The following is a 25,933-nucleotide window of genomic DNA, read 5'->3' on the forward strand; positions in this document are numbered from 1 at the left end:
GTTCTTAAGTGCCTCACGTGCATACCTAATAATTCCTCTATATTGCTAGAATCCTGTTTTTTATTGCTAGTTCATTTTTAATCCATGACAGGGCTTTAGCCCTTACCTCACAGTTACTTGTTTTCTTTACTAGTTTCTTGTGATTTTATTGAAAACCTTTTGAAATCCAAATAAATTACTTCCACCAGATGCCCTTTATCCATTATGTTATAGAATAATAGAACTTAACAGGTCAGAGAGGCAAAATTTACCCTTCCTGCAACTAAGCTGGTTTGATCTTATCAGCATATACGTATTCAAGCATTTCATTACTCTGACCTTTATTACATTCTGTCAGTTTTCCTAATGCTGAGGTGAGTCTGCAAGCCTGTGGTCATCTCTGATTCCTTGTAAAAGATGAGCATCAGGTTTGCTACCCTCCAATCTTAAGCAACAATTTTTATTTTAAGGAATGTACAATATTTACAGTTCCACTTTTAGTTTAGATTTCTGTTTGCATTCTTGAATTTAAGTCCTTTTACATTTTAATTATAAGCATATAGCAGTGAGTTAGCAATATTTTCACTTTTTAAACATGAACATGAGGCAAATAGGAGTTATATTATCAGAGGCTTAAATGAGGCAGTTAAAATGTATGTTAAAATTAGTGAAGACTTTTATTTTAGATTTATTCATTTTCATAACAAGTAATTCTGGGTGAAATTCACTTCTCTTTAAGTTCAGTGCAGAGTTCAGAGAAATGAAATACTGAAAGAATGGGCCAGTGAAGTCAAGTCCCTCTGGCGCAGGGCAGGTATACCCCATCACCCCTTGTAAATTTATATTTACTGAACACAAAGATTGTTTAACCTTACATGTGCTATATAACCTAACAGTTGATCATCTGGTATGGGAATGCAGGGAGTTTTCCCAGGAAAGAAAGGCTTTTTATGGAGAATTTAGATGCTTTAAGGTGACAGAATATACTATGGAGGATTTAGGAAGAGTATTGGGAAAGTAAGGTAACAGTCAAAAAGCTCGAAAATGTTTTAAGGATATAGCACAGGGTAAAGAGAGTATATTGGCATGACTGTACAAGGAAGATAGTAAGTAGCAGTTATCTGTGTGTGCACCTCCTTCACCACAAAACAGAAAAGAAAAGAAGAAGAAGAAGAAAGGAAGCTCCAGAAGAGGGGAGCTCCCAGAAAGCCTGAATTAGGCAAAAACTTTCCAGGTAAGGAGGCCTGGGAGAGACTCTGAACAAGCTGAAAAAGATTCCATATCTGCTGCTAGAACTTAGAGTCTAGTTTTTGGGACTTGGAAGTTTTATCTGGGCTCAGAGGTAACCACCTTTAAACCCTTGTACAAATGTTCCTTTCAGAAGGCTTCATTAAACGGAGAGATACTGCTGTAAAGAGAAAAGGAGTACTTGTGGCACCTTAGAGACGAACAAATTTATTTGAGCATAAGCATAGGATGCCGATGAAGTGAGCTGTAGCTCACGAAAGCTTATGCTCAAATAAATTTGTTAGTCTCTAAGGTGCCACAAGTACTCCTTTTCTTTTTGCGAATACAGACTAACACGGCTGCTACTCTGAAACCTGCTGTAAAGAGTTTGGCTTCTTCTTGACCAGGCTGTTTAAGTCATTTCATTTGTACCTCATTAAGGGGGGGAAGTTGAGGCAGGCCACAGGAGAGCCACACTCACCCTCAAGAGAGTGCTTGGGAGGTGATAGCTCCCCTTTTATACATGCCCATGATACTGAATGAAAGTGTGATGGGTGTTCACCTCACACCCAAGTGGAAGGGGTTAATGGAGGCCTCAGGGGCCTGCCACATATTGTCCCAGAAAAGAGCATGGGAGGCGAGTCCTCCTAGCAGCATAGAGAGGCTGAGCAGGAAGCAGCCAATTGGAGGGAGGCTGCATGAAGCATCCCATCAGGCCCAGCAGGTTAGTACAAAAAGACCTGTGGGGCAGAACAGGGTCAGTTGCTGCAGGGAGCCCAAGGAGTGAGGAATGTGTTCCTAGCAGCAAGGGTAGCACCTTGGACAGAGCAGTTGATGGCAGGGACCAGGAGAGCAATAGGGAGCTCCTGGCTGGCTGCTGGGACTTACTGACTGAATGTCCCAAGAATAGCGCAAAGAAGGCACTGAGGCCACGGGGAAATGGCCCAGGGAATTGAAGCAGCATTGAAGGAAGATGAGGAGACACAGCAGAAGGCTTCTATCTACAGGGTCCCTGGATTGGGACCTGGAGCAGTGGGCTGGCCCAGGTCATCCCTATTCACCACTGGGGAAGTGGCTTGACTATTGAACAGTGGTACCCACCCCCAGAAGAGGGAAATACCAATGGTGACCCAGCTGGAGGGCTCAGTCATGAAGAGGATGTTGCGGTCCTTGGACTGAGGCGGGTCTGCAGCAGAGAAATGACAGAAAAGGCACCGTCGGAGAGGGTGTACCAGCTGGCAGAGCTAATCCCTGTGACGGTCAACAGGAGGCACCACTGTGGTGAGCGGACCCCATCACCGAAAGACTTGCCAATCTCTAACCAAGGCTACTGACTATAACTTGGTATCAACTGAACCATCATTTGAAACCTGTAATTTCATAGAATCAAGAGTGCAGAAAATGAGTGCAATATTGAGCTTAGGCATGTGCTTAACTTTACTCCTGGGAATAGCCCCAAGGACATCAGTGGAATTGCTTGCAGTAGTATAAGTTAAGCACATGCATAAATATTTGCAGACTGGGATCCTTAATTTTTTCAAGCAGCTCTCGTGAATACTGAGTGAAGCAGCAGCACTTCCTCTGCACTTCCTCTGTCACTTATACAGCAGGCACGTGACCCACTCAGTTGGGAAAATCCCCAGATCCCACATTTGGATCAGAACCACAGAAAATCACATTCTCCCTAAGGGAAAGGACATAACTGGTATTTACCCCATTTGTACAAACAAGACCAATACATGACAGAACCCTTGATACCGCATTTATACTGTTGAGTGAAAATTCTTCTCAAAGAATCTATCAATACATCATCTTTCCCTGGATCCATACAATGAGGATACTTAACTTTATGAACAGGTAATCTCCCTGACACAACTGGCTAGAGCAAATCCCTCTTTGGTGGTCTGTGCAATATATTCCCAAAATGTTGCCCATCAGAATTTAGACAGATTTTAATTTCATGTAGTGTAGAAAACCTTTGCAAGTCAGAGAAACAGCTCTCAGCTCTAGTGCCTTTACAAGGAGCCACATCTCACACTGAATTCACAAAGCTGGGAGTGGATGTTGGGAACAGCATCAATAAGCCAAATAATTCTGAAAAGATCATGGTGTTGGAAATCTAGTAACACACTCCACTGACCTGGGGCCGGATCCAAGAGAGGTACAGAACTATTAGATAAGAGGCTCTCAAAAGCCAGAAATATCGGATCTTCATGATAGCTGGATCCCAGATAACCAGATCCCATGCTTGGCAGGACTTCATGTTTAGCTATCAAATCTAGATCCAGGTTCTGATCCCATATCCATCTGGATCCAAATCCATACTTGTCAGCCATGGATCTGTACCCAGCTTGGGTTTTGTTTTTTGGTTTGGTTTGGGGAGGGGGAGGTTGGTACCTTCAGATCTTGGCTGCCAGATCTGGATTGAGGTTTTTCAGCCCCCAATCAACGCTTGGCTGCCAGATCTGGATCTGGTCTGTGGATATAGATCCTCTGGAAACGGGCTCCAATGGCCAGAAGGCCACTTTAAGCACATAGCATCTCCTCTTTTCTTTAAAAGAAAAACTTGACTAACTGACAGACTAACTATAAACAAATTTTGCCTCAAAAGAATAAAAAAAGAGAGAGAAAAGAAATGCAGATGATGGAAGCATTGAGCACACTGTGTGCGATCTGAGTTTCCTGTACCTACAGTGGTTAGAAAGGAACGGAGGAACAGTTGTGGCCATTTCCCCTTTCAGAACTCTCCAGGATGAGAGATGCAACTTGCCCCAGTGAGCTTTGCTTTCAAGAAGGTTCTGGAAGCTCATGGTGCAGGCTCCTTGATCCACAAGTGTGAATATCCAGATGCCACTCAAAGAAGAAGGAAGTATTCTTAGGAACGGTATGCAGCCTCCACAGATGAGTTACCCAGAGGTGAATCTGAGCTGAATAGAACCCAATGGGAACTACACAGGTGGGTCAAAGGACTAACAAACTCCATCAATGTTTCATATTAGAGAAAGGCATGTAGTTAAGTTTATAAGATTGAAATGCAATTTATGACTACTAGAGGATTTACTTTGATCAATTCCTTCTGAACATCTGAAGATCTACCATCTTGCCAGAATCCCTCCAGAATTCAAGATGTGTTCAGAATCACTACACCAAGCTTATCTGCTTTTATTTTTAAATCGTTTTCAGTTATTTACAATTTGTTTCAAGCCTTAATAAAATATTCCATGTAAATAACAACAAAATTATAAATGGGTATTTACTTTTAAGTCTCTCCTATCAACTTGAAAATATATTTTACTTTTGTTAGCAATGTTATCAGGTAACATTTAACATTAATTAAAATAACTGCCTTTGTAACTATGCAAATTATTCACTTAAGAATCTATGACTAAATAGAAAAATGGATAGAGTGGTTCCTTATTTTTTTTAAAAGCTATCTTGGAATTCAGCCATTAAAGAATCTATTTCTTTAAACTTGTTGGTTATGTTCTCAATACACTCCCCAGCCCTGAAAGCTATCCCATCAATAATAATACAATCCTCTTGGGTGTCGTTTTCCATTGGCCTTCCTTCAGTACTCTCTGTGCTGCATTTAGTTACCTGAAAAGCAAATATGCATTCTCTAGATGCATTACATTAAATTTAAAAACAACAATAGTAAGCAATATGCTTTGTTATCAAGTTCAGTCAACATGTCAACAATCCACAGTCCAAATATATATAAAACTCTCATCACAAGCAGTCAAACTGTGAATTTGCCTGGACATACTTTTTGGTAAATGTAAAGCATCTGGAAGAATATAGCGGTATGTCTAATACGCAGTAAGCTGAGGTATAAATCTACAGCACTTCCAGTAGGCCATGCACTAACTGTCTGTGTGGACTCTACTGATGTACAGGAAAAATTCCCTAATGCACTTTGACGTACTGCTGTTTCAAACCACAGCACGTCAACGCACTTGAAACTTTTAGTGCCCATGGACCCTTAGTGCATGACATGCTGGAGCACTGTAGATTTACACCACAGCGTACTGAACAGTAAGTCCTCCAATAGATGTGCCCTTAATAAACCAAAATCTCTTCTATTATATTGTCATTTTACTGAGACCTTAATTTTTGAAGCTTAAATGTAAGAACCACTTTCTACCAAGAATATTGTGAAATGCATCTCAAACCAAAGGGAAGTAATGCTACTCTTCGCTATGCAACCTATAGATTATCAAACTATGGACAAAGACCCCCAAATGAATGTATGTGTCAGGGCACTGCCTCCGCAGTATTCTCCTCAACTCCAGATACAGAAGCCTCTCTAAGTCTTAGGCACTATGGTTCTTAAGAGGGAACTAAAGAGGTAGACTAGTTAAGTGAGAAAATTTGTCTCACTTACCCAGAAAATGTCATTCTAGGTAGAGATATGGGTCCATAAATTCAATAGTGATGAGTTCTATAGTCTCCCTGCTATAGGAGGTGGAGTCAGGTGTTTTGATTGGCTGAGCTGACTCTCTAGATAACTCCTCCCACTCAATAGCCCCTCCAGAGAGTTGCTTCCAAAGCTGCTATCGAATCTGAATAAAACACTTTCACATATTAACAATAGCAAAAATCTGCCCGGCATCTAAGACAGAGGTGGGCAAACTACGGCCCGCGGGACCCTCCTGCCCAGCCCCTGAGGTCCAGGCCTGGGAGGCTAGCCCCCGGCCCCTCCCTCACTGTTCCTCCTCCTCCCCCGCAGCCTCAGTGCACCATGCTGATGGTGTAGTGTATTAAATTGCGCCGTGTAGGAATGTGCTACGGGTAGCAGTTACGGAGAGCAATTTACTACACTACACTGGTGCAACGCTCTGGGCGGCATGGCTGTAGCACTGCCAGCCACTACTGCTCTGCGCGGTAAGGGAGCGGGGGGGTTGGATAGAGGGCAGGGGAGTTCAGGGTGGTGGTCAGGGGGCAGGGGTGTGGATGGGGTCAGGGCGGTCAGAGGGTAGGGAATGGGAGGGGGGTTGAATGGGGGCAGGTGTCCCAGGGGGGCAGTCAGAAAGGAGGGGGGGTTGGATGGGGCGCTGGGGGGCAGTCAGGGACAGTGGTTCTGGGGCTGGTCAGGGGACAGGGAACGGGGGGGAGGGTGGATGGGGCAGGAGTCCTGGGGGGGCTGTCAGGGGGCAAGAAGCAATGGGGGGTGGATAGGGGGCAGGGGCCCAGGCTGGCACAGCCTCCCCTAACTGGCCCTCCATACAATTTCTGAAACCCGATTTGGCCCTCAGGCCAAAAAGTCTGCCTGAAGTTCTAAGAAGTAGAACTGTCTAACCTGACAAAAACACATGAACTGGGATAACCCCAAGGGTCATACTGTTATCCCTTAGCTCTCCCTAAAAAGGGAAGAAAACAATGCAACATTACTGAGCAATAACCTCCCGAAAGAAGGAGATGAAAAAATACAGGGCGGGATGAATTTATGGACCTATCCCCCTACCCAGAACAAAAATTTCCAGGTGAGACAATTTTTTTTCACTCTCACTTTGAGAGATGGGTTCATAAATTCAGTAGTCATCCAATTTTTGTAGCAATACTACCAACCCACCCCCATCTCTACCAATTGCTGGGTTGGCTAAGAGTGAGCTATGGCTTAGAAAATCGTCCTACAAAAGTCTGCTTCACCCAACTGAAGTCTATTAATCTTACAGAAATTAACCAACATATGCAGGGACACCCAAGATTGCTGCCCTGCAAAACTGTACATATGGTGCACTGGACTAACCGTCCTGTGAAGCTGCCATTGCCTTCTTGGAATGGGCTTTAAACTTGAATGAGAGAGATTACCCTTAGTTTAAAATTCCTTGGAAAATCTTCCCCCTTCCAATATACCTTGCTATGGAGGACCTGGAAGCTTTCCGACCCTTAGCTATGTGGTATTCTACAATGAACAAAGTGGAAGCTTTACTGAAGGATTTTGTACTGTAAACATAAATCTTAATTTGCCTTCTAGACATCTAAGATGTGCCAAACCCTTTCTTTTGGATGGTCTGGATTTGGGCAAAAAGAGGGGAGCGAAATCTCCTGGGATTAGGGGAAGAAGGATATTATCTCAGGAATGGATGATGGGTCTGTTTGTCGAACCACTCTTTCATTATAGAAAAAAACATAATTTTGAGGGGGGTCAGGTAAGGCTCTCAACTGATACCCTTCATGTGGGTGTTATGGCCACTAGAAAGGTGACCTTAATTGTCAGGAAATATAGTGACACTTCAGAGAGTGGGTCAAAAATTGACCGCCCCCCCAAAGCATTTAATATTAGAAAAGATCCCATGGAGCTACCCTTGAATGGAAGGAGGTATGATAAGGACAAAGGGAGGTCCTTGCAACACTCATAGCTCCCTGTCATGATCCTTTGACTAGTGGAGGGGACGGATGGAGTGAAGGTGACTGGAGTTCTGCAGTTTTACCATGCACCAGTTCTGTTGACTGGCGCTCCTGGGGCCTCCATCGTTCACCCAGCGATGGAGCCTAGTTTGCATCAGTGACTGCAGATTGAGCCCCGGTGTCCTTGGCTGTTTTTCAGCTCCTGGTGGCTTCCGCAGTGCACACTCCTGCAGCGGGATACCTGGCAATGCGGCCTGGTCCATGTCAGTAGTCACGGTATGGGTTCTAGTGTTCTGTGACACTTTCTTCAGCGCCTTGTCTTACTGGGGCCCCCATTTGCCTATGGCTACTACCACACTATCCTATGAGGCAGACCAACAGCCTGCTTTTCAATCCTGGTAGCACTAAGTTTGGAGGAGCAAAAGAAACTTTTCCCCTTCAATACACTCAACCCTTGTCCTGACCCTTCTTTCAAGCTTTTTCAGCCCATATCAGGGATAATCTGTGGGGAGAGATTGGAGCTCTGTGAGGTGAATTTTAATAGCCCTTAAAAAGACAGTAACACTGTACAAAGGAAAAAAACCAGACAGCTGAGGGAAAAAGAACCTAGAAAAACAGGAAAAAGAAGTAAAAAATAATCAGGTTATGGCCAAATTACAGATTTCCTAACTTTTCACCTGCTTTACTTGCAGAGGCAGAGAAAATTCTGGAGGGGTTCAGAAGTGGAAAAAGCTATCTGGAGAGTCAGCCTGACCATCAAACCATCTGACTCTGTTACTGAAAAAATGGAGACTGAAGAACCCATCACGACTGAATTTATGGACCCAACCCCCAAAGAGAGAACAACTGTTTGTGTATGACATAGTCCTTGGGAATTAGATGGATTTGTAATAGACAGGAGCTCCTTCCTCATACTCCTAAATTGGGTGACAGTCCACTGCAAAGGAGTGGAGCTGACACTGGAAACAGGGAGCCAAAGGAACAGCAGACAAGCTCAGATGTTCTTGTCCCCCGAGGGTGTCTTGAGATTTATAGGGATTTCAAGACACCTGTAGTGTCAAGGGGTTGGACACTTTGTTCCACAAGTAGAAGCTATCTGCCCTCACCTTTTCCCATTTCTACCTGAACAATTTGGAAAGCACTCATGTCGTTAACAAAATTATAATGGGCATATCTGAGTCGACTCTCAGTGACATTAATCTTGCTATAAAGTGACAATTTTGTAGGACAGACAGTATAACATTTCAATGAAATCAAATTTTCACCTTGCTTTAGTATTAAACAATCCTACAACTAATTTTAATATTTAATATATAATTTCAAGCCATTGATTTTTAAGATTTTTCAACCAGTATTAAGGCAGAATGGACATTTGTTTTGTTTACAGCCCCAACTCAGGGCTTCCAGATTTCCAGTGAGGATTAAGCATGATATGCACCACTAGGACTACCATTAGGCTCATAAATGCTGATTGTCATAAAAATGTTTAAATGCTTTCAAACTGTTTATTCATGGTAATTGTTTCCTATCTTTTAAACTTGTAGACTGGGAGGCTAAACAAAATGTAAAATTTTTCTTGTATGCTACACAAACTGATGTCACAAAACTATAGCAGGAACAGAATGATAAAAACATTATTGAATGAGAGATTCTGGAATGGGCAAGAACAAAAGAGGCCACTGATTTGTGGAATGTAGCACATTTATAATGCTGAACAGCATTCTGTAGGATGCTGAAGGTCAATAAACAAAATGATAATTCTACAGTCCATTTTTCATTTTAAGAGAATATTAAAACATTGGATAAATGAGTGTAGGACATGAGAGGAAGGTAGGAGAGCCTTCTGCTAATGTTGACCTATTCCAGTTTCATCAGAGAGGCATTTAAGGAGTGGCCAACTTTCTAAACAAAATTTAGGTGACCTTTCCTCCTACTGTTGCATTTGCATACTCATTCTCAGGAAAGCATGAACATAGGCTGAGGTATGTAGCTTAATTTTTTTAATAATAAAATGTTAAGTAATTTCAATAAGATGCTCTTATGCTACTCTTGAAGACTTATGCCAAAAGCTGAGATAACATTATTATCTACTGGAGAACATAGCTTCAATACTTTTATCAAATACTCATTTGACAGGCTCGTCATATAACCAATCCTCTTTTTCCTTTTGGGTACAAATTTTGAATTCAGTAAAAGGCAGTTCAGGGAAAACTGGAAAGAAGAAAACATTTATAGAGGAAGCAATGTATTTAGTTAATATTTTTCTCTTTTTTTTGTAATTAAAATTTTGATGGAGCTTTCCATGTTGAGAAATGAGGGGTGGAGGTTAAATGAAAATTTTCTCCTTCCCAACTTAGTTTACCTTGTTCTAGATCCTAGAGTAAAATCTATTTTGCTTGTCATAACACAATCAGCTGCCACAGAAATTGTTGTGATTTCACAAATTCAGCATTTTAGATCTAATCCTTTCACCTGTATTCTGTATGTGAGTGAGTACAGTATGAAAGACTCTCCTTTACTGGGCTTTATTTTTTTTTTCTGAGTTTTGGCCCCACATGCTGGACAATGCTTTAAGTCAAAATGCTTTAGAACCAGTGGTTCCACATCTTATGGAAGGTATTGTGTTCAGAAAAATGATGTTTAGTACCCTACAATATGACTTTCATTTTGTCCATATTTTGGAGGAGGAAATTTGCCTGTTGAGGCAATGCTTTAGGTCAAACTGCCTTTCATCAAAACACATTTACACAAATAGACAATTCACTGTATCTTGTAGAAGGCAGAAAAGAAGATGTCCCAGAGTCTTCAGAAAGTGCACAGTTTAATCTATGATATCTTTTGTGAACATGCACATACAATTACTGTGTTGTCCATTCAGGTAAGGATTAAGCATAGCTAACATGTGAGATCTGTTCAGAGATTCCTTCAATGCTACCAGGTCCTAGAGCATCCTTAAAAGCCCCCTGGGTCTTTTTCAGTAATTCAGCTGAGCAGATGGCCCAGGAATCTTCACAAACGGAATGGAAAAAAAAACCTGCCTGCCCAAGAAAGTAACCATACTCCCATAAAAGAGAGCAGACAATGATGAGTCTATCCATTGGGATGGAAGGGGAAGGCATATCCTCTGCATCCAAGTTGTAAACAATATAGGAAAGACAGACTAGAGCAAAGAGGTGTGGGAATAGCACTGCATATAAAGATTTCCATAGAATCCAGTGAGATAAAAGTTTTGAGTGGAGAAGACTCCTTCTATTTCACTAGTATCTCAGGGGGATGTCATACAGCAGCTACTAAAGTCAGGCATTTTAAAATCAGGAGATCCAGATAACTTGTATCCAAGAATTTTTAAATAGCTGTGTGAAGATCTCACAAGACGATTAATTATGATTTTCAATAAATCTTGGAATACAAGAGAAGTTCCAGAAGACTGGAAGAAATCTAATGCTGTGCCAATACTTAAAAAGGGTAATAATAGGCCTATCATGTCTGACATTGATTGAGGGTTAGATAGTGACGTGGCTGATATAGCAATCAACTAATAAAGAATTAAAGGAGGAGAATATAATTAATGCCAATCAACATGGGTTTAGGGAAAATAGATCCTAACTTAATATTTTTCTGATGAAATTACATTTTGATTGATAAAGGTAATAGTATTGATGTAACAGACTTCTATACAGCATTGGACTTGGTACCATACAACATTTTCATTAAAAAACCACAAAGATACAAAATTAACATGGTACTTGTTGAGTGGATCAAAAGCTGGCTAACTGATAGCTCTCAAGACAATTCTAAATGGGGAATCATCATTGAGTGGGTGTGGTCTAATGAACTCCCACAGGGATCTATTCTTGGTCCTATACTATTTAACATTTTTATAAATGACCTGGAAGAAAACATAAAATCATCACTGATAAAGTTTGAAGGTGACATACAAATTGGGGGAGTGGTAAATAATGAAGAGGACAGGTTACTGATACAGAGGAATCTGGTTCTCTTGGTAAATGAAGCACAAGCAAACTATGTATTTTAATGTGGCTAAATGTATACATCTATCAACAAAGAATGTAGGCTATAATTCCAGGATGGGCAACTCTATCCTGTGATGCAGTGACTCTGAAAAAGATTTGAGGGTCATGGTGGAAAATCGACTGAACATGACCTCCCAGTGTAATGCTATGGCTAAAAGGGTTAATGCAGTCTGTGGGTACATAAACAGGGGAATCTTGAATAGAAGTAGGGAAGTTATTTTACCTCTGTACTGTGCACTGGTGTGATTGCTACTGAAATATTCTGTCCAGTTCTGGTGTCCAAAATTCAAGAAGGATATTGAAAAATTGGAGATGGTTCAGAAAGCCAGAAGAATGATTAAGGGATTAGAAAACTAGAGTCAAGGAGCTCAATCTATTTATCATAACAAAGCGAAGATTAAGGGGTGACTTGATTATAGTCAATAAGTATCTACATGGGGAATAATATTAAACAATAGGCTTTTTCAATCTAGCAGAGAAAGGTATAACATGATCCAGTGGCTGGAAGTCAACGCTAGACAAATTCAGACTGGAAATTTTTAACAGTGCGAGTAATTAACCAGTGGAACAAGTTACTAAGTGTTTTGGTGGATTCCCCACCACTGACAATTTTAAAATCAAGATTGGATGTTTTTCTAAAAGATCTGCTCTATGAATTATTTTGGGGAACTTCTATAGCTGTATTATACAGGAGGTCATACTAAAAGATAACAATGGTCCCTTCTCATCTTTGCATTGATGAATCTAAGACCAGACTGCTGAATCTATAGAAATACAAATGCAAACTGTAAGAACATAAATATAGTAGGAAAACAAAAAGTCAATCAATGTGGCTATATAGCAAGCCTCAAGAGGCTTGTTGATCCAAACAGAAATCCTTCAAACTTTGGAAATCTGATCCTAGTGAAGCCAATAAACAGAAGCATAAATTACAGTAGGCAACAAATGTAAGGGAAATTAGAAGGGCCAAACTGCATTTTGAAGAGCAAATAGCTAAAGGCATAAAACAAAAATAACGAGAAACTCTTTAATTACATGAGAAGCAGGAAGCTGGTGAAAGAACTGGTAGGTATGCAATTAAGGGAGCAATTCAGGAAGATACATGCATTGTTGAGAAGCTCACTGCAGTCTTCACGGCTGAGAATTCTGGGGAGATATCTACTCCTCACCTGCTCTTTTCTGCTACTAAAGATGAGGCAGTCTCAGAGACTGAGGTATCAGATGAGGAAATGGAGCAAACTGATCATTTAAAATGTGTTAAGTCACCAGGCCCAATGGAGTACATCCAGAAATTCTGAAGAAGTTTAAGTGTGAAGTAGATGAGCTGTTAAAAAATATGCAAGCTCTCATTAAAAACAGCCACTGTTCAAAAGGATTGGAGGGTAGCAAATGATCTATCTATATTTTAAAAGGGTTCAATGGGTTTCTGTAAAGGAAAATAGTGTGTTTCACTAAACTCTTAGAATGAATAGTTTAGTGAATAAAAGAGTCAATAAAATAGTGGATAAAGGAGAACCACTTGACATAGCTTCTTTAGTAGCTTCTTTTGAGGGTCCTTGTCAAGGGCTTTAAAGAAGTCTAAATAAACTAAGTAGTTATGGAATGAAAAACAAAGTATTGTCATGGATCAAAACTTGGCTAGGAGACAGAAAACAAAATGCAGGATGACATGGTCAATTTTCATCATGGCAAAAAGTTAACAATGGTATGCCTCAAGGTTCTATACAAGGTCCTTTGTCATTATACTCATTAATGATCTGGAAAGTTGGGGTGAGCAGTGAAGTAGCAAAATTTCCAGATGACACAAAGTTTAATCAGGATCAGAAAGGACTATTGGGGACGTCAGAGAGACCTACACAAGCCAGATGAACGAGCAACACAATGGTAAATGAAATTCAATGTTGATAAATGCAAAATAATGCATATTAGAGGGGAAATTTTAAAGTATTGATACACCTTTCAGGGTTCTCAGTTAACTGTATCAAGTCAAGAAAGTGTCATTATAGACAGCTCAATGAATACCTCTGCTAACCATGCACCTGTGGTCAATAAATTTAACAAGATGTTAGGATAAGGATCAGAATGGTGAATAACACAAAGAATATTATAATTCCTTTATATAAATATATGGTGCAGCCTTATCCATTTCAAAAAAGATATTGCAGAATTAGAGGGAGTTCAGAGAATGACAAAAATGATCTAGGTTTGTCAAGAACAGAGATTGAAAAGACTGTGATTGTTTACCTTAGAAAGAAGACAAATGATCAGAGACACAATGCAAGTATGTAAAACAATGAATGGTATATAGAATGCAGATCAGGAATTTCTGTTCTCCTTTGTCTCACAATAATAATAAATAATAAATAATAATAATAATAAAGAACAATGGAGATAATCAATTAAATTAAAAGGTGAACATTCAAAATCAAGAAAAGGAAGCACTTTAAAAAACTAACGTCTGGAACTTATTGCCACAGGAATAAACTGAGGTCTAGAACATGAGATTGAAAAAGACTGGATATTTATATGGCTATCCAGAGTTTTCATAATTAATTATAAAAAGTTTGGAAAGGATATTAAATTTTGTGCTTCAGGGATTGTCAATCTCCAGGATCAGGATGAGACCTGGTGCCTGATTCATAAAGGTATTTAGGTACCTAAAGATGAATATAGGCACCTAGAGGAATTTACAAAAGTACCTAAGCAGGTAAGGTGGGAGTTAGGTGGCTAACCTACTTATGTGCTTTTGTAAACACCACGAAGAGCTATCTGTATTTTTAGGTGCCTAAATACCTTTTTAACCTATCCCTAATGCAGGGGGCAGATTATCCCACATCGGACCAGGCTTCTTACACTTCCTCTGAAGCATCTGGTCTAGGCCACTATCAACAGTCAGGATACTGGACTAGATGGACCTCTGATCAACTCTTGTGTTCCTAAGAAATAGTTCTCTGAGGGGGGGGGAGATCAGGGGACTCCATCTTTCATCTTCAGTAGTATGGAGTGATTATCTTGGTGGAGTGATGTGCAGGGAGAAGTGCATGGATATGGCCAGTGAATTTAAAGCTATATATAGCCAACCAGTCAAATCCCTCCCTACCCATGTCATGTAGCAGTTCTACTGAGTCTATATAAACAGGAAAGAGGAAGTTGGAGGAGGGAGGCAACTCATCCTTCCAGATTCCATTTGCAAAGCCTATTTATATTTATCTCACAGAGGGGAGAGCCTTTCACCCTGCACTATGACTTTATTGCAAGAGAAAATAGGAGAATTGCTAAAAAAGGGAAAAAGTCCTTGTCTGCAAACAAATGATTTTGTAATTAGCAAGAATAATTAAAACAGACAATTTAGAAGGACATTCAGTTTATGTCAGAACCGAATAGATCTGAAAGTTTTCCTATCATAGCAGTTATTCTTTGAAGCTTTTATTAAATACATATTGCAAAATTCTCATGGCAAATTCCCACAAAGATCAACAAATAATTGTACACCATATCCCCATGAAGTACAAAGTTTCTAAAGAAAAAAGGATGTAGCAAGGCTAAACTAAGAATTTTTGGGCAGTGCAAACCTATCCCAATTCCTTGCTTCCAAAATTTGGCTAAAATAAAAGGCTATGTGAAGTACTAGGCATATCCCATCATTTAAAGTACAAACAGGTACACAATATTTTTACCAGAGGAAGAGCCAATAAATATGGCCTTACCAGTTCTGAAACCATTTTGACCTAAAGAATCATCTTATCTTGCACATGGAATCAAAGCTTAGAAAACAAAGCCCAGCAAAGGGGAGCTAAGAGGCCCACAGCCCAAGAGAATCAAAGGAACAGTGTTTTTTGAGAAACAACCTTAGAATTAAAAAAGAGGGCTCTAAACAAGACTTAATTAAGCCCTGTGTTCACTGGAGTACCCGGATACTGTTGCAAGGAGTGGGTAGAAGAACTCTAACCTTAAATGTAGTGGCAATGCATGGAATGCAGTGGCAATGCACGGAACTAATGTTCCAAAGGCTATGAAGGGAATGGAGTATCAGGGATAAAGCTTCAAAGGGCTTCAGGCACTATCCCACTGAAGAAGAGCCCATGAGAATAAAACATCCTGCAAAACTATTTCCTTTTCAAATAAAAAAGACTAACACTAGGCATAACAACAGTAAAGGATGAAGGAGTATGATGCTGTGTTTTAAGAGTATGTTGCTATAAATTGAGACAATCCTCTTGTAGGCAGGTGGCACTTTTCCAAAAAGGGCCATATTTTTGGTGTTTAATGTACCATAATACACACATCTACATCATATATCAATTGAAAGCTTATTTTATATATGTTTAGATGAGGTAGGATGTGGAACTTCCAAGCTGTGCTATAAGCCTGTAAGCACAGTGAAACAATGGTACCCAAAATGAGAGTGTCATTTTTTGCATATTTCCAGAAACACTGCAACATGACTCTGACTACAATTTTTACTGTTTTAAGTAAATTTCAACCCCTTAATGTGGTGTTTATTGGTCAAAGCTACCAAATGACAATGTATTAAAAGATTTTTGTTGGTTTTCAATCTGCAAGTATTTTTTTTCATAAACGATGACACTGTTTAGCAGGGCAAAAATGGCAAATATCAACATTTTGCAATATACTAACATTAAATGTTTTCACATTGCATATGCTTAATTGTCAAAGTATCTCACAAGTGATTATAATAATTTTCTATATTTTCAATTGAAATTTTCTGACCATATCAGTCTCATACTTAAGTTTTTGCACCAGTAACAGTAGATTGTGTGCACATAGTTTGTACTGCATAGAGGGTAATTATAAATGTACATGAATTCCTAATGTAATGAGTCTCCATTTGTATGCTTTTGTACATATAATGTAGTATCTGCTTGGTAGAAGGTTTTAACTTGTAATTGCCTATGCATGCAGTATTAGCCTTTGAAATATTCTAGAAACTAACTTTTTAATACAGTGACACTTATGCATAGGTCAGAATTAGTATCAGATAGGCAATGCACAGTTTCATATTATGAATATGCAAAAGCTAAGAGAGAAAGAAATGGCCTAACAAGAAGTAGTGAAGACAAAGTCTACAAATGAGTCCTTGCCCCTGCACTGAAGAGGTATGAAGAACATATTACTGCTCTTACAAATAATGTCATCAACAATATGACAAATTCATTTAATCCTGAATCACATCCAAGAGGTGCTTATCAACGTATCTACTGAACTGCATGTAATATCAGATGTAAAGAGTCTCTACTGAAAATAGCAGATATTGGTGAAGAACAAATGAAGAAATTTGTGAGAAGAGCACTTGATTCTCATGGGACACATAGCTTCTTCAGCCCAGTCAAGAAATCTGGCATCAAAACTTTTGATCACATATCCAAGAAGACCAAATTTAAGTCTTGCAAGGGAGGTACAATCACAGCAGCTTTCAGGCCATAACCTGTTTTCCACAGAGCCCTACCCTTAGCAAGACACAGATATATTTCAATGATAACTGTTTTTAGTCTCCCAATAAGATTTGTGTCTATGTCCCCCTTGCATCCTAATGGAACAATGAGAAGAACAGAAAAAGCTGAATTAGGATATCAGGTGGAAGTTCAAGCTGAAAGCATTCATAAGCTAAGAGCATGCAACAAAGAAACCACAGTGTACATCAGAGATGCCATGGTTGTCATACAAATGATGGCTGGAGACAAATTCCACAGATTTGATGAACTGGCAGCTGAGTACTTGAGGCAGGTCCTAAAAGGATTTGACAAAGCTAAAACTAAAACTGAAGTCTTTGACAGATATGACAAGAATAAGTGAAAACTACAGAAAGACAGCACTGGACAGAATCTAAAGGTTGGATGCAATAGGTTGAAATACTACATAGAGTCATTAAACTAACAGAAACAAATACAAGTATTTCAAAGAGGTAATTTTTACGTGTTGATGGTGTCATTGTTTACCCCATTTCTATGGTAATGGCACCACTTGACAGCTCCACATCATTCCTCATCTTAAGACATAATAAGCTATCAAATGATGTATCATGTGCATGTATGTAGAGCAGGGGTGAAAGTAACTCCGAAGACTTACTGGTATGGGGGCTGGGGCCAGCTCCGCTTCTGGACCCTGGAATGGGAGGGGCAGGTCTGGGGGGGTCAGCATCCCCCAGTCAGCCTTTCCAGGCTGCCTGGCCCGTGCCACCTGGGGCTCCAGTGGTGATTTAAAGGGCCCGGGGCTCTGGCCGCTGCTCCCTTTGCCCACCCCGTCATCGGCCTTTAAGCAAGGTCCTTTGCAGCAGCTGCACTTTAAAGTTGCTGCCCCTTCCCCCCAGTCTGCAGCCCTGCCGGTATGGACCCTACCAGCAGGGCCACCGACAGGGGAGGCAAAAGGGGCAGGGATGTTAATGTGGGCTGCGTATAGGCCGGTACCGGCTCACTTTCACCCCTGATGTAGAGAGGGTACATTAAGATGACCAAATTTGTGGTGTCTTCTGCTTGCCTATTGAAGTGCAAGAAGTTCTGTTTCCACAAACAATCAGAAATGATCTGTTTTATGACAGTAAGACAATTAAAAAGACATTAAGACTCATTATGAATTCTTAACAGCTCAAAATATTTGAAAGCTTCCTTCCTGGTCGTAGGTAGGAAGCACAGGCACAAGATGCAAGCCAATAGGGTAGATACTGTTGGAAAACACCACTTCTCTGTCAGATGTAACATTTGCCTTTCAACTCTGGTCCGTGTTGCTAACAGGTAAGCCTGTAACTACCAGTGGAACTATAAGAAGATATAAGTAATTCTATCAATTTGCCATCAGATCACCATTCCCCGTTGTCTCTTATGGCTCTGTACTTTAGCAGCCCAATGGATGTGGAGCCTATGCAGTTTATCATTACTCTTTATTTACAATCCCTGAGACAGTTTTCAATTCATGTGAGAACACTCATGTTCAATCCAATTTGGATTAATTTTTCAAGTAAGATTTTATAAGGAACAGTGTCTAATGTTTTAACTAATGTTCAGATATCTTATATGTAATCAATTCTCTTTTACAACTGATTTTGTAATTTGATAAAAAAGTTATCAAATTTGTTTGTTTTTTCTTTATAAATATATGCTGTTCATTGCACATGTTTCTATTATCCTCTAGTTGCATGCCGATTTTTCTGTTAGACATCTCTTCCATTATTTAAATAGGAAATAAAGTAGATTTACCGGACAGTAGATAGAATTACATGATAATAAGGTATTCAGCAAATGCTTCCTTAGAAATACTACCATGGTTTAATCAGCCAGTTTTCCCATTGGTTTATATTATTTTGGATTACCCACATAAAGTGGTTACTTACCCTACTGTAACTGTGGTTCTTTGAGATCTGTTGTCCACATGTCTTCCACTTCTGGTGTGCATGCACCCCATGTGAATGAGACTAGAATCATTTTGAATAGTGCTCTACATGCCCTTTGGGACTTCATAGCTGAGGGCATAAAGGGTGATAGGGATGCAACCACTCCAGTTCCTTTGCCAAAACAGAATCCATATTGACAAGGACTCCGCAGCAGGAGAAAAAGAAAGTGCATTGTGGAATACATGTGGACAACACATCTTAAAGAACTACAGTTACTGTATGGTAAGTAACTGCTCTTTCTTCTTTGAGTGATCATCCACATGTATTCCACTTCTGGTGACTCACAAGCAGTAATTCAAGTCCCACAGGGGTAGTTGATTGAAACAATGATTGTAATACAGTTCTGCCAAAGCAGACACCAGTTCTGGAGCCCTCTGTCAAAAAGTAGTGATGAATGAAGGTGTGGACTGAACTCCAAGTAGCTGCTTTACAAATCTCTGAAATTGAAACACCAAAAGAGAAACTGCAGAGGCTGCCAAGAGACCTGACAACAGCTAAGTGTTGGGATTCCCTACAAGACCTCTTTCCACTCAGCTTCCCAAGAACTCAGTTTGACTCCAGACTTCATCACTCAGGTATCTTTATTTGGCATACAGCAACACTACACTGAATTGATCAGTCTCAAATGTAGGGGGGGGGGTGGATGCAGAGTACATCACAGCTCCAAAGTTACACAGAAACCCTGTCCTTTTAAATATGTTACATATCTCATTGCGTTTACTATACATTGCACCACACTTTGACTTGGTTACTTTGCAGGAAGCAATCCCTGTACAGCATGCTCTGTCCATGCATTGTCCATACTTGACATACTCCTTACCTCATCTCTACATTCCTAATTTATCTTGTCCATTGTTATCTTGTTCATAGTAAATGGTTCCCTGGGTGTTCTCTCTCCTATCTCGCTCAGACATTCTGTCTTTTTAGCCTACTGATCTATTTACTCATCTTATTTAGCTCAGATGTCCTGTTTTCAGCCTGATGATTCATTTATCTCCCTAATACTATCATCCAAAAAGGAGGCCTCCCCCATGTGTTTAATTACTCATGTCAGGCCAGGCCTACCTACACTAAGGTGTGAAGTTTGGCTTTCCCTTGAGTAGTATGACATTTGGGAAAGAAAACTGGTAAGTTGAGTTTAAAGTCATAGACTATCTTAGGTAAAAATTTCAAATAACGTCTTTATGTCCCTTCGTCCTTGTGGAATACCATATAGGGTGGTCCTACCATAAGGGGGGCCCTAGGGGGCAGAGTCCCTGACTGATGGGAAGAAGTGAATGAGAAACCCAGCCATTTGTTGCACGTGACCAGTTTGTGTAGCTTTCAGCAAGAGAATAACATCTGCCAGATACGCTCTTAGAGGACCTGATGGAGAGACCTGAATGCTTATGGGCTAGCAAGTAATCGAGAATGGAGGCTGCTGCAGCCTTCCAAGGTGGTCAATGATTCTGTGTCACCCAAATAGAGAAACTTTTCCATTTATTCACGTGTCATCCTTGTTGAGTCTTTTCTACTGCATACTAAGCTATTCTGGATTGCAGTGGAGCAAGATCTGTCTGTGGTTATCAGCCAGCATCCAGGCTGTGAGCTGGAGGAGTGTCAGTTCCAGGTGCAGGATTTGGCCCTTTGTCTGCATTAGGATGCCCAGGTGTATCAGAAGCATGACTGGAAGCTGTGTTGTCAACGTCATCAGGCCCAAATACCAAAACTGCTTGGGCCATGCTGGGGTTATCATCCTCACCAAGTGCTGTGTCCTATCTGAGCCTCCTCAGGACCCTCAGTATCAAAGGAATGAGATGGTAGGCATACATGAGTCCTAGAGTCCATGAAGTCAGGAAGTCAACTGACAGAGAGCCTGAACTGGCTGCCATTCTGGAGCAGAATCTCTAACACTTCTTGTCCTGGTCTGAAGCAAACAGGTCTATTCTTGGACATTCCCATTTGTGGAAGATGTCTTGTAGAACAGAATTCTTGATTGACTATTTGTGACTGTTTGAGTATTGTCTGCTGATCTGATCTGCTAGTGTATTTTTGAGGTCTGGGAGGTATAGAGCCACTGGTGTGACTTGAGGGCTGATACAACAGTCCCAGCAGTGGATTGCTTCATGACAATGAGGCAACTAGCATGCTCTGCCTCACTTCTTGATGTAGTACATAGCATTGGCTGTCACCAGAGTACAGGTCAGACTGCTGTCCATGATAGATGAACAGTTCTCACCAGGATATGTATGTGAAGTTTCAACTCCTGAGGGAACCAGAGTCCCTGACTCTTAAGTGAGCTCTCCATCCTAGTGTGAGTGCTTTGGACACAAGCATTTCAGTGAGAAGAGGTGGTGGGAATGGCACTCTGCTGTACATGTCTAGAGTGTCCTTCCACCAATCTAATGAGGCGAGAACTTCCTGAGGAATTGTGACCAACATGTATGTGGTGTCTGCTGGGGAGATACATTGCTTTCAGCCACCCTTGCAAGGAGCACAGGTGAAATCTCATAAATTATGTCATGTAAGGACATGGGAGGCCATGTATCCCGTGAGCCTGAAGCAAGTCATGACCTATGTCTTTGGGTGGGCCTGAAGTTGATCAATGAGACTTAGAATGGTGAGGAACCTATCCTGTGGTTGGTAGACCTTTGCCACTGTGGAGTTCAGTACTGCTCCTATGAACTCAATTATTTGAGTAAAGCTAAGAGTAGACTTTCCTCTGTTGAGTCTGAGGCCTAAAGCAGTGGAGAGTTCCAGGGTTACTTGGACTGAGCTGTTCACCTATTGAGATGACTGCCCTCAAATTACCCAGTTATCTAAGTATGGGTAGACTTGAATCCTTTGTCTTCTCAGGTGTGCTGCCACTTTTACTAGATAATTGGAGAAAATACTTGAAGCCATGGAGAGACCAAAGGAGAGCACTCTCTACTGATAATGAATGTTTTCCTTTAGTAACCTGAGGTATTATCTATGGGCTTGGTGAATAGCAATACGGAAGTAGATATCTTTTAAATTGAGAGCTGTGAACCAATTTTGAGGATCTAGGGTAGGAATTATAGATGTTAGATTCACCATCCTGAACTGGAAACAATGATGAATTTGTTGAGTCATCTAAGTTACAGAATAGAATGCCAGTCCCCTTTCTTCTTTGGGAGTAGGAAATAATGAGAATAAATTTCCCTGTAATTCTACAGGCACTTCTTCCACTGCCTCACTTCCTTTCTTAGCAATATTTCATGAAATGGAACCCTGAAGGAGAATAAGGAAGGGGATATGTGTGTAGGGAGGGATTAAAACTGAATGGAGTACTCTTTGTTCACTGTTTCCAAGACTCATTGGTCCGAGGTTATCTGGTTCCAGGCTTCTCAATAAGAAAACAGGTGGCTCCAAAAGGGGGTGGGGAGTGAGAAGGAGAAGCTAGATGTTCTAAGAGACTCTTGACCCTACCATCAAACTTGCTGGCACAGTGTGAATTCAGGGTGTGCAGTGGAAGAGGAAGAGGCAGAGGGTCTCTGCCTCTGAAAACTCTCTCTCTTCCTCTCAGGCTTGGATCTGTGTATCCATAATAGCACTGGGAAGCTTGCCTCCGTCTCTGATATTTCTGAAGCTGACGCTGTTTCCTTCTGAGAGCCAGCATGTACATGCCTAGGAGTATAAGGTGGCTCTCAAGTCCTTTAATGTGTGCAAGGCTTTGTCAGTTCTTGTTGAAAAGATCACAACCCTCAAAGGGAAGGGCCTCAATGTTTGTTTGAACCTCTTCTGGAATTCCTAAGGACTGTAAACAGGAGGTCCTGTGCATCATTATTGTAGTCACCATACCACAAGCTGTTTGTATCAGAGAATTGAGGCAGCTTGTAATGAGGTCTTTGTAGCTAGTTGCCCCTCTGCTGGTACAGCAGTGCCACAAGAGGATACCACAAGAGATGCTTTTCTCAAGTGTCTCTGTGCCCTCTTCTGTAAGTGTGCCCATTGGATTCTCTGTCTGGGAATCTTGGTTCACAGAGCATCTACTGAGGTAAATATATTAGTGACATCACTTCTGGTCCTTCTGAAGTGGAGGACAAGGGATATAAATCTTTCTGATACCATTAGATTTATATACCTATGGTATCAGACCATTAGGTATATATCAATGGTCTGATACCATTAGGTATTCTGGTACTACAAATGTTATGGGTACCACAAAAAAAGAGGGTAGTGTTCCCTCCACCTTGAGAAGCGAGGTTGGTACCATAAAGTGAAGTGCTAGGTGCTCCATCGCAGGTACCAGAGGCGTGGTACTAGGACTGACAGCTTAGGTTACACTGGATTCTTTAGTGCAAGGAGCTTTGGTGCTGGCATGGGAAGCTCTGCCATTTAAAATTTCAGTTCCAGTTGCTTTAGTGTCAGATGCTTTGACTCTTGTTTGTCAGTACCAGGCAAGCAAGTAGTTTCTCTAAGCTGCATTAAGACAATTTGGTGACCCTTCAGTGTCAAAGCATCAGCAGGATCCAGTCTGGGCCTTGAACTGCCTCCTAAGGTAGATCTGCTCAGTGACAGGGAGGGAGAGCTGTGTCTGTGATCACCAGTAAGCACCCTCTCTCTTCAGTGTTGAGTGAAGGAGGGTAGGGAAGCTTTGGTTGACTCCACAGTAGAGAAGTGGGACTTCCTCAGTGCCAAATGACCTCTAGTGCCTGGGGTAGACACTTGACTTACTGGAGAACTCACAGACCTGGTGTGATCCAGTAATTTGGTCTCTCCTTCAGGAGACAACAAGGCCATCATGGACTTCTCTAAGAAGAAAAGCTTCAGGTGGGATTCCCTTGCTTTTGGATCCTTTCGGAAAAGAAGCAGCATAGAGAAACTTGCATGATATAAGTACTTCCCCAAGGCAGAAGAGGCAGTTAGGGTGTCCATAATAGGAACAGCTGCCTCACAAGAGACATAGGTCTTGAATCTAGGGGACTTTGACTTCACTATGTCTGGGGCAAGGTCTGGTTCCAAAGCAAATCCTTAACTTGAAGAGGTTTTTTTCCCCCTTTCTTTTTTTCCTTTTCTTTTTTTGCCAACGGGCTTAAACAAAACCAACTATAGCTAGAGAACTAATTAAGAATTAACTTAGAAAATCAGTTGTACATTGCGCATCGACACTGAAGGTTTTCCATCTTGTAGCCCTCGGCAGTAAGAAGGAACTGAAGGTCACCTCACCATTATGACCTCAGATATGGAACACCAGAGGGTGCAGATATGGCCCTGAAAGACAATGCTATTTTAAAAGATTGTACTCTCACACCCGTTGTGTATGTGCACCAATAATGCAATAGATGTGGTCAATCACTCAAAGATGATCTGATAAGGTGCTTTTTTTATTAACACTTAAATAAAGGGGAAACAAAATAAACATTAACTAAACAGGCCCGTGAATAAAGAAGGTAACTTACTGTGTTGCAGATACAAGATTAGCTGTTTGGTGATCCTGGACCATGTGTAGGGAGAGTGGGGATCTCTAGAGGCCATCTCCTAGCTAGATATACTGCACCCAAATTTGAAATATAGGTATACGACTATTTCAAGTGAGATCTACTTGTCTGTCCACATGCAGACATCTGCAGTATAATTAATAATGGGGCTATCAGTGGATGCATCTCCCTGAGACTGGGATTTCAATCATGAATATTAATTTCAAATATCTTCTGTTTTAAATGTAGGATACGGTGAAACTGGTTTGTATTAAATATGCTCTTTAAACAATTTTATTTTATATCATTATTATAAATTAATTAAATATATTGCATTCAAAAAGTGGGCAGTATGCATTGTTTTCAGAAGTACATTATATAGCCATTAAAACATATTTAAAAGTTTTTAAAACTTTCTTAAGCACTAGCATAAATTCCACTAAAATTAAAAATGTTTCCAGGAACTAGTTAGCAATACCATGTATAATTCATACCTTTTCTCCTGTATCTTTTCCCTCTCCATTTCCATCCAACCTACAAGCTGTTTTTAAAGGGTCTGCAACATGCCTGAGAATTTGTTCTAGATCTTTTAATATAACTTCTGTCTCGGAGACAACTAATAAAACAACAAAATACATAATTTAGCTAAAATATATATGTATATTAATGCAATATTATTAATGAAACAGTATTTATTACTCAGTCAATTAAAACAGTGGGGAACAGATACAGAGAATCTACAGGGAAAATCACTACTCCAAACATGGAAAAGAAAATGGGTTTCCTGTGGTAAAACCATATGGGGCTAAATTCCTCTATCACTGACACTGGTTAAAATCCAAAGTAACTTTACTGGCTTCAAATGTGAGAACAATTCATCCTTTGGTCTTTAATGATTTGAAATCAACACAATTGACAAGATTAAGTGAAGAATAGTAAGAGTTATCTTGTTATCCAAAATTCTTGCAATTTGTATAGCATTCTTATACCGGATATGGGTAGAAACTTGCCTGAAAATTTTTTAAACAAAAATAAAAAGTTGCTTCTTAAATTACTTTACAAAATATATCTCTTGAGCTTTCTGGATAGAAAATCTCTGAAAGGAGATACAAAATGCAACAAAACTCACAACGCCAAGAGGCTCTGCTAAAGCAGAGCTCTTTGGAGATAGGTCACTGGTCGTCTTTCTTCTCCTTCCTACAGAAATAGGATGATGGCAGCTGCAAGCAGCCTTTTCCAAAGGCAGCAGGAATATGGGGGCAGGACGCCACATAAGGTCATCTCCCACCTTTCCATAAATGGACACAACACAATGCTACCATGAGAAAGCTCAAACAGTCCCTTCTGACCAGCCTTATTTCTTTCCAGTGTGTAACACAAAAGTTTTTCACTGTCAAAGCTGATTTGAAATTAAGTAAATTCAAACTAACAGTATTTGGCGCAAAACTTTTATTTTTGTTTCAACACTGTAGGTTTTAGTGAAAAATGTTAGAAAGCATTTTATTTAATGTAATTAT

At 40.4% G+C, this 25,933-nt stretch overlaps 2 protein-coding genes across 2 annotated transcripts in view; both read right to left on the bottom strand.

The window, feature by feature from the left end:
• Positions 1–25,015, bottom strand: part of LOC311515951 (uncharacterized protein) — a 411,106-nt gene extending 386,091 nt beyond the window's left edge. The window contains exon 1 of the mRNA XM_084619487.1: positions 24,911–25,015. The gene's annotated coding sequence lies outside the window, so the exon portion shown is untranslated. The remainder of the gene's footprint in view (positions 1–24,910) is intronic.
• The window catches only part of ZCWPW2 (zinc finger CW-type and PWWP domain containing 2), a gene marked incomplete at its 3' end in the record, with an annotated part of 104,712 nt that continues 83,408 nt past the window's right edge, over positions 4,630–25,933 (bottom strand). Inside the window, exons 7-9 of the mRNA XM_084621116.1 lie at positions 24,911–25,032; positions 23,674–23,793; positions 4,630–4,803 (exon numbers count right to left, since the gene is read on the bottom strand). Coding sequence (XP_084477242.1) covers positions 4,630–4,803; positions 23,674–23,793; positions 24,911–25,032 — 416 coding nt within the window. The remainder of the gene's footprint in view (positions 4,804–23,673; positions 23,794–24,910; positions 25,033–25,933) is intronic.

The sequence above is a fragment of the Lepidochelys olivacea genome (assembly GCF_965140295.1).
Source record: "Lepidochelys olivacea isolate rLepOli2 genome assembly, chromosome: 2".
Classification (NCBI taxonomy): Eukaryota; Metazoa; Chordata; order Testudines; family Cheloniidae; genus Lepidochelys; species Lepidochelys olivacea.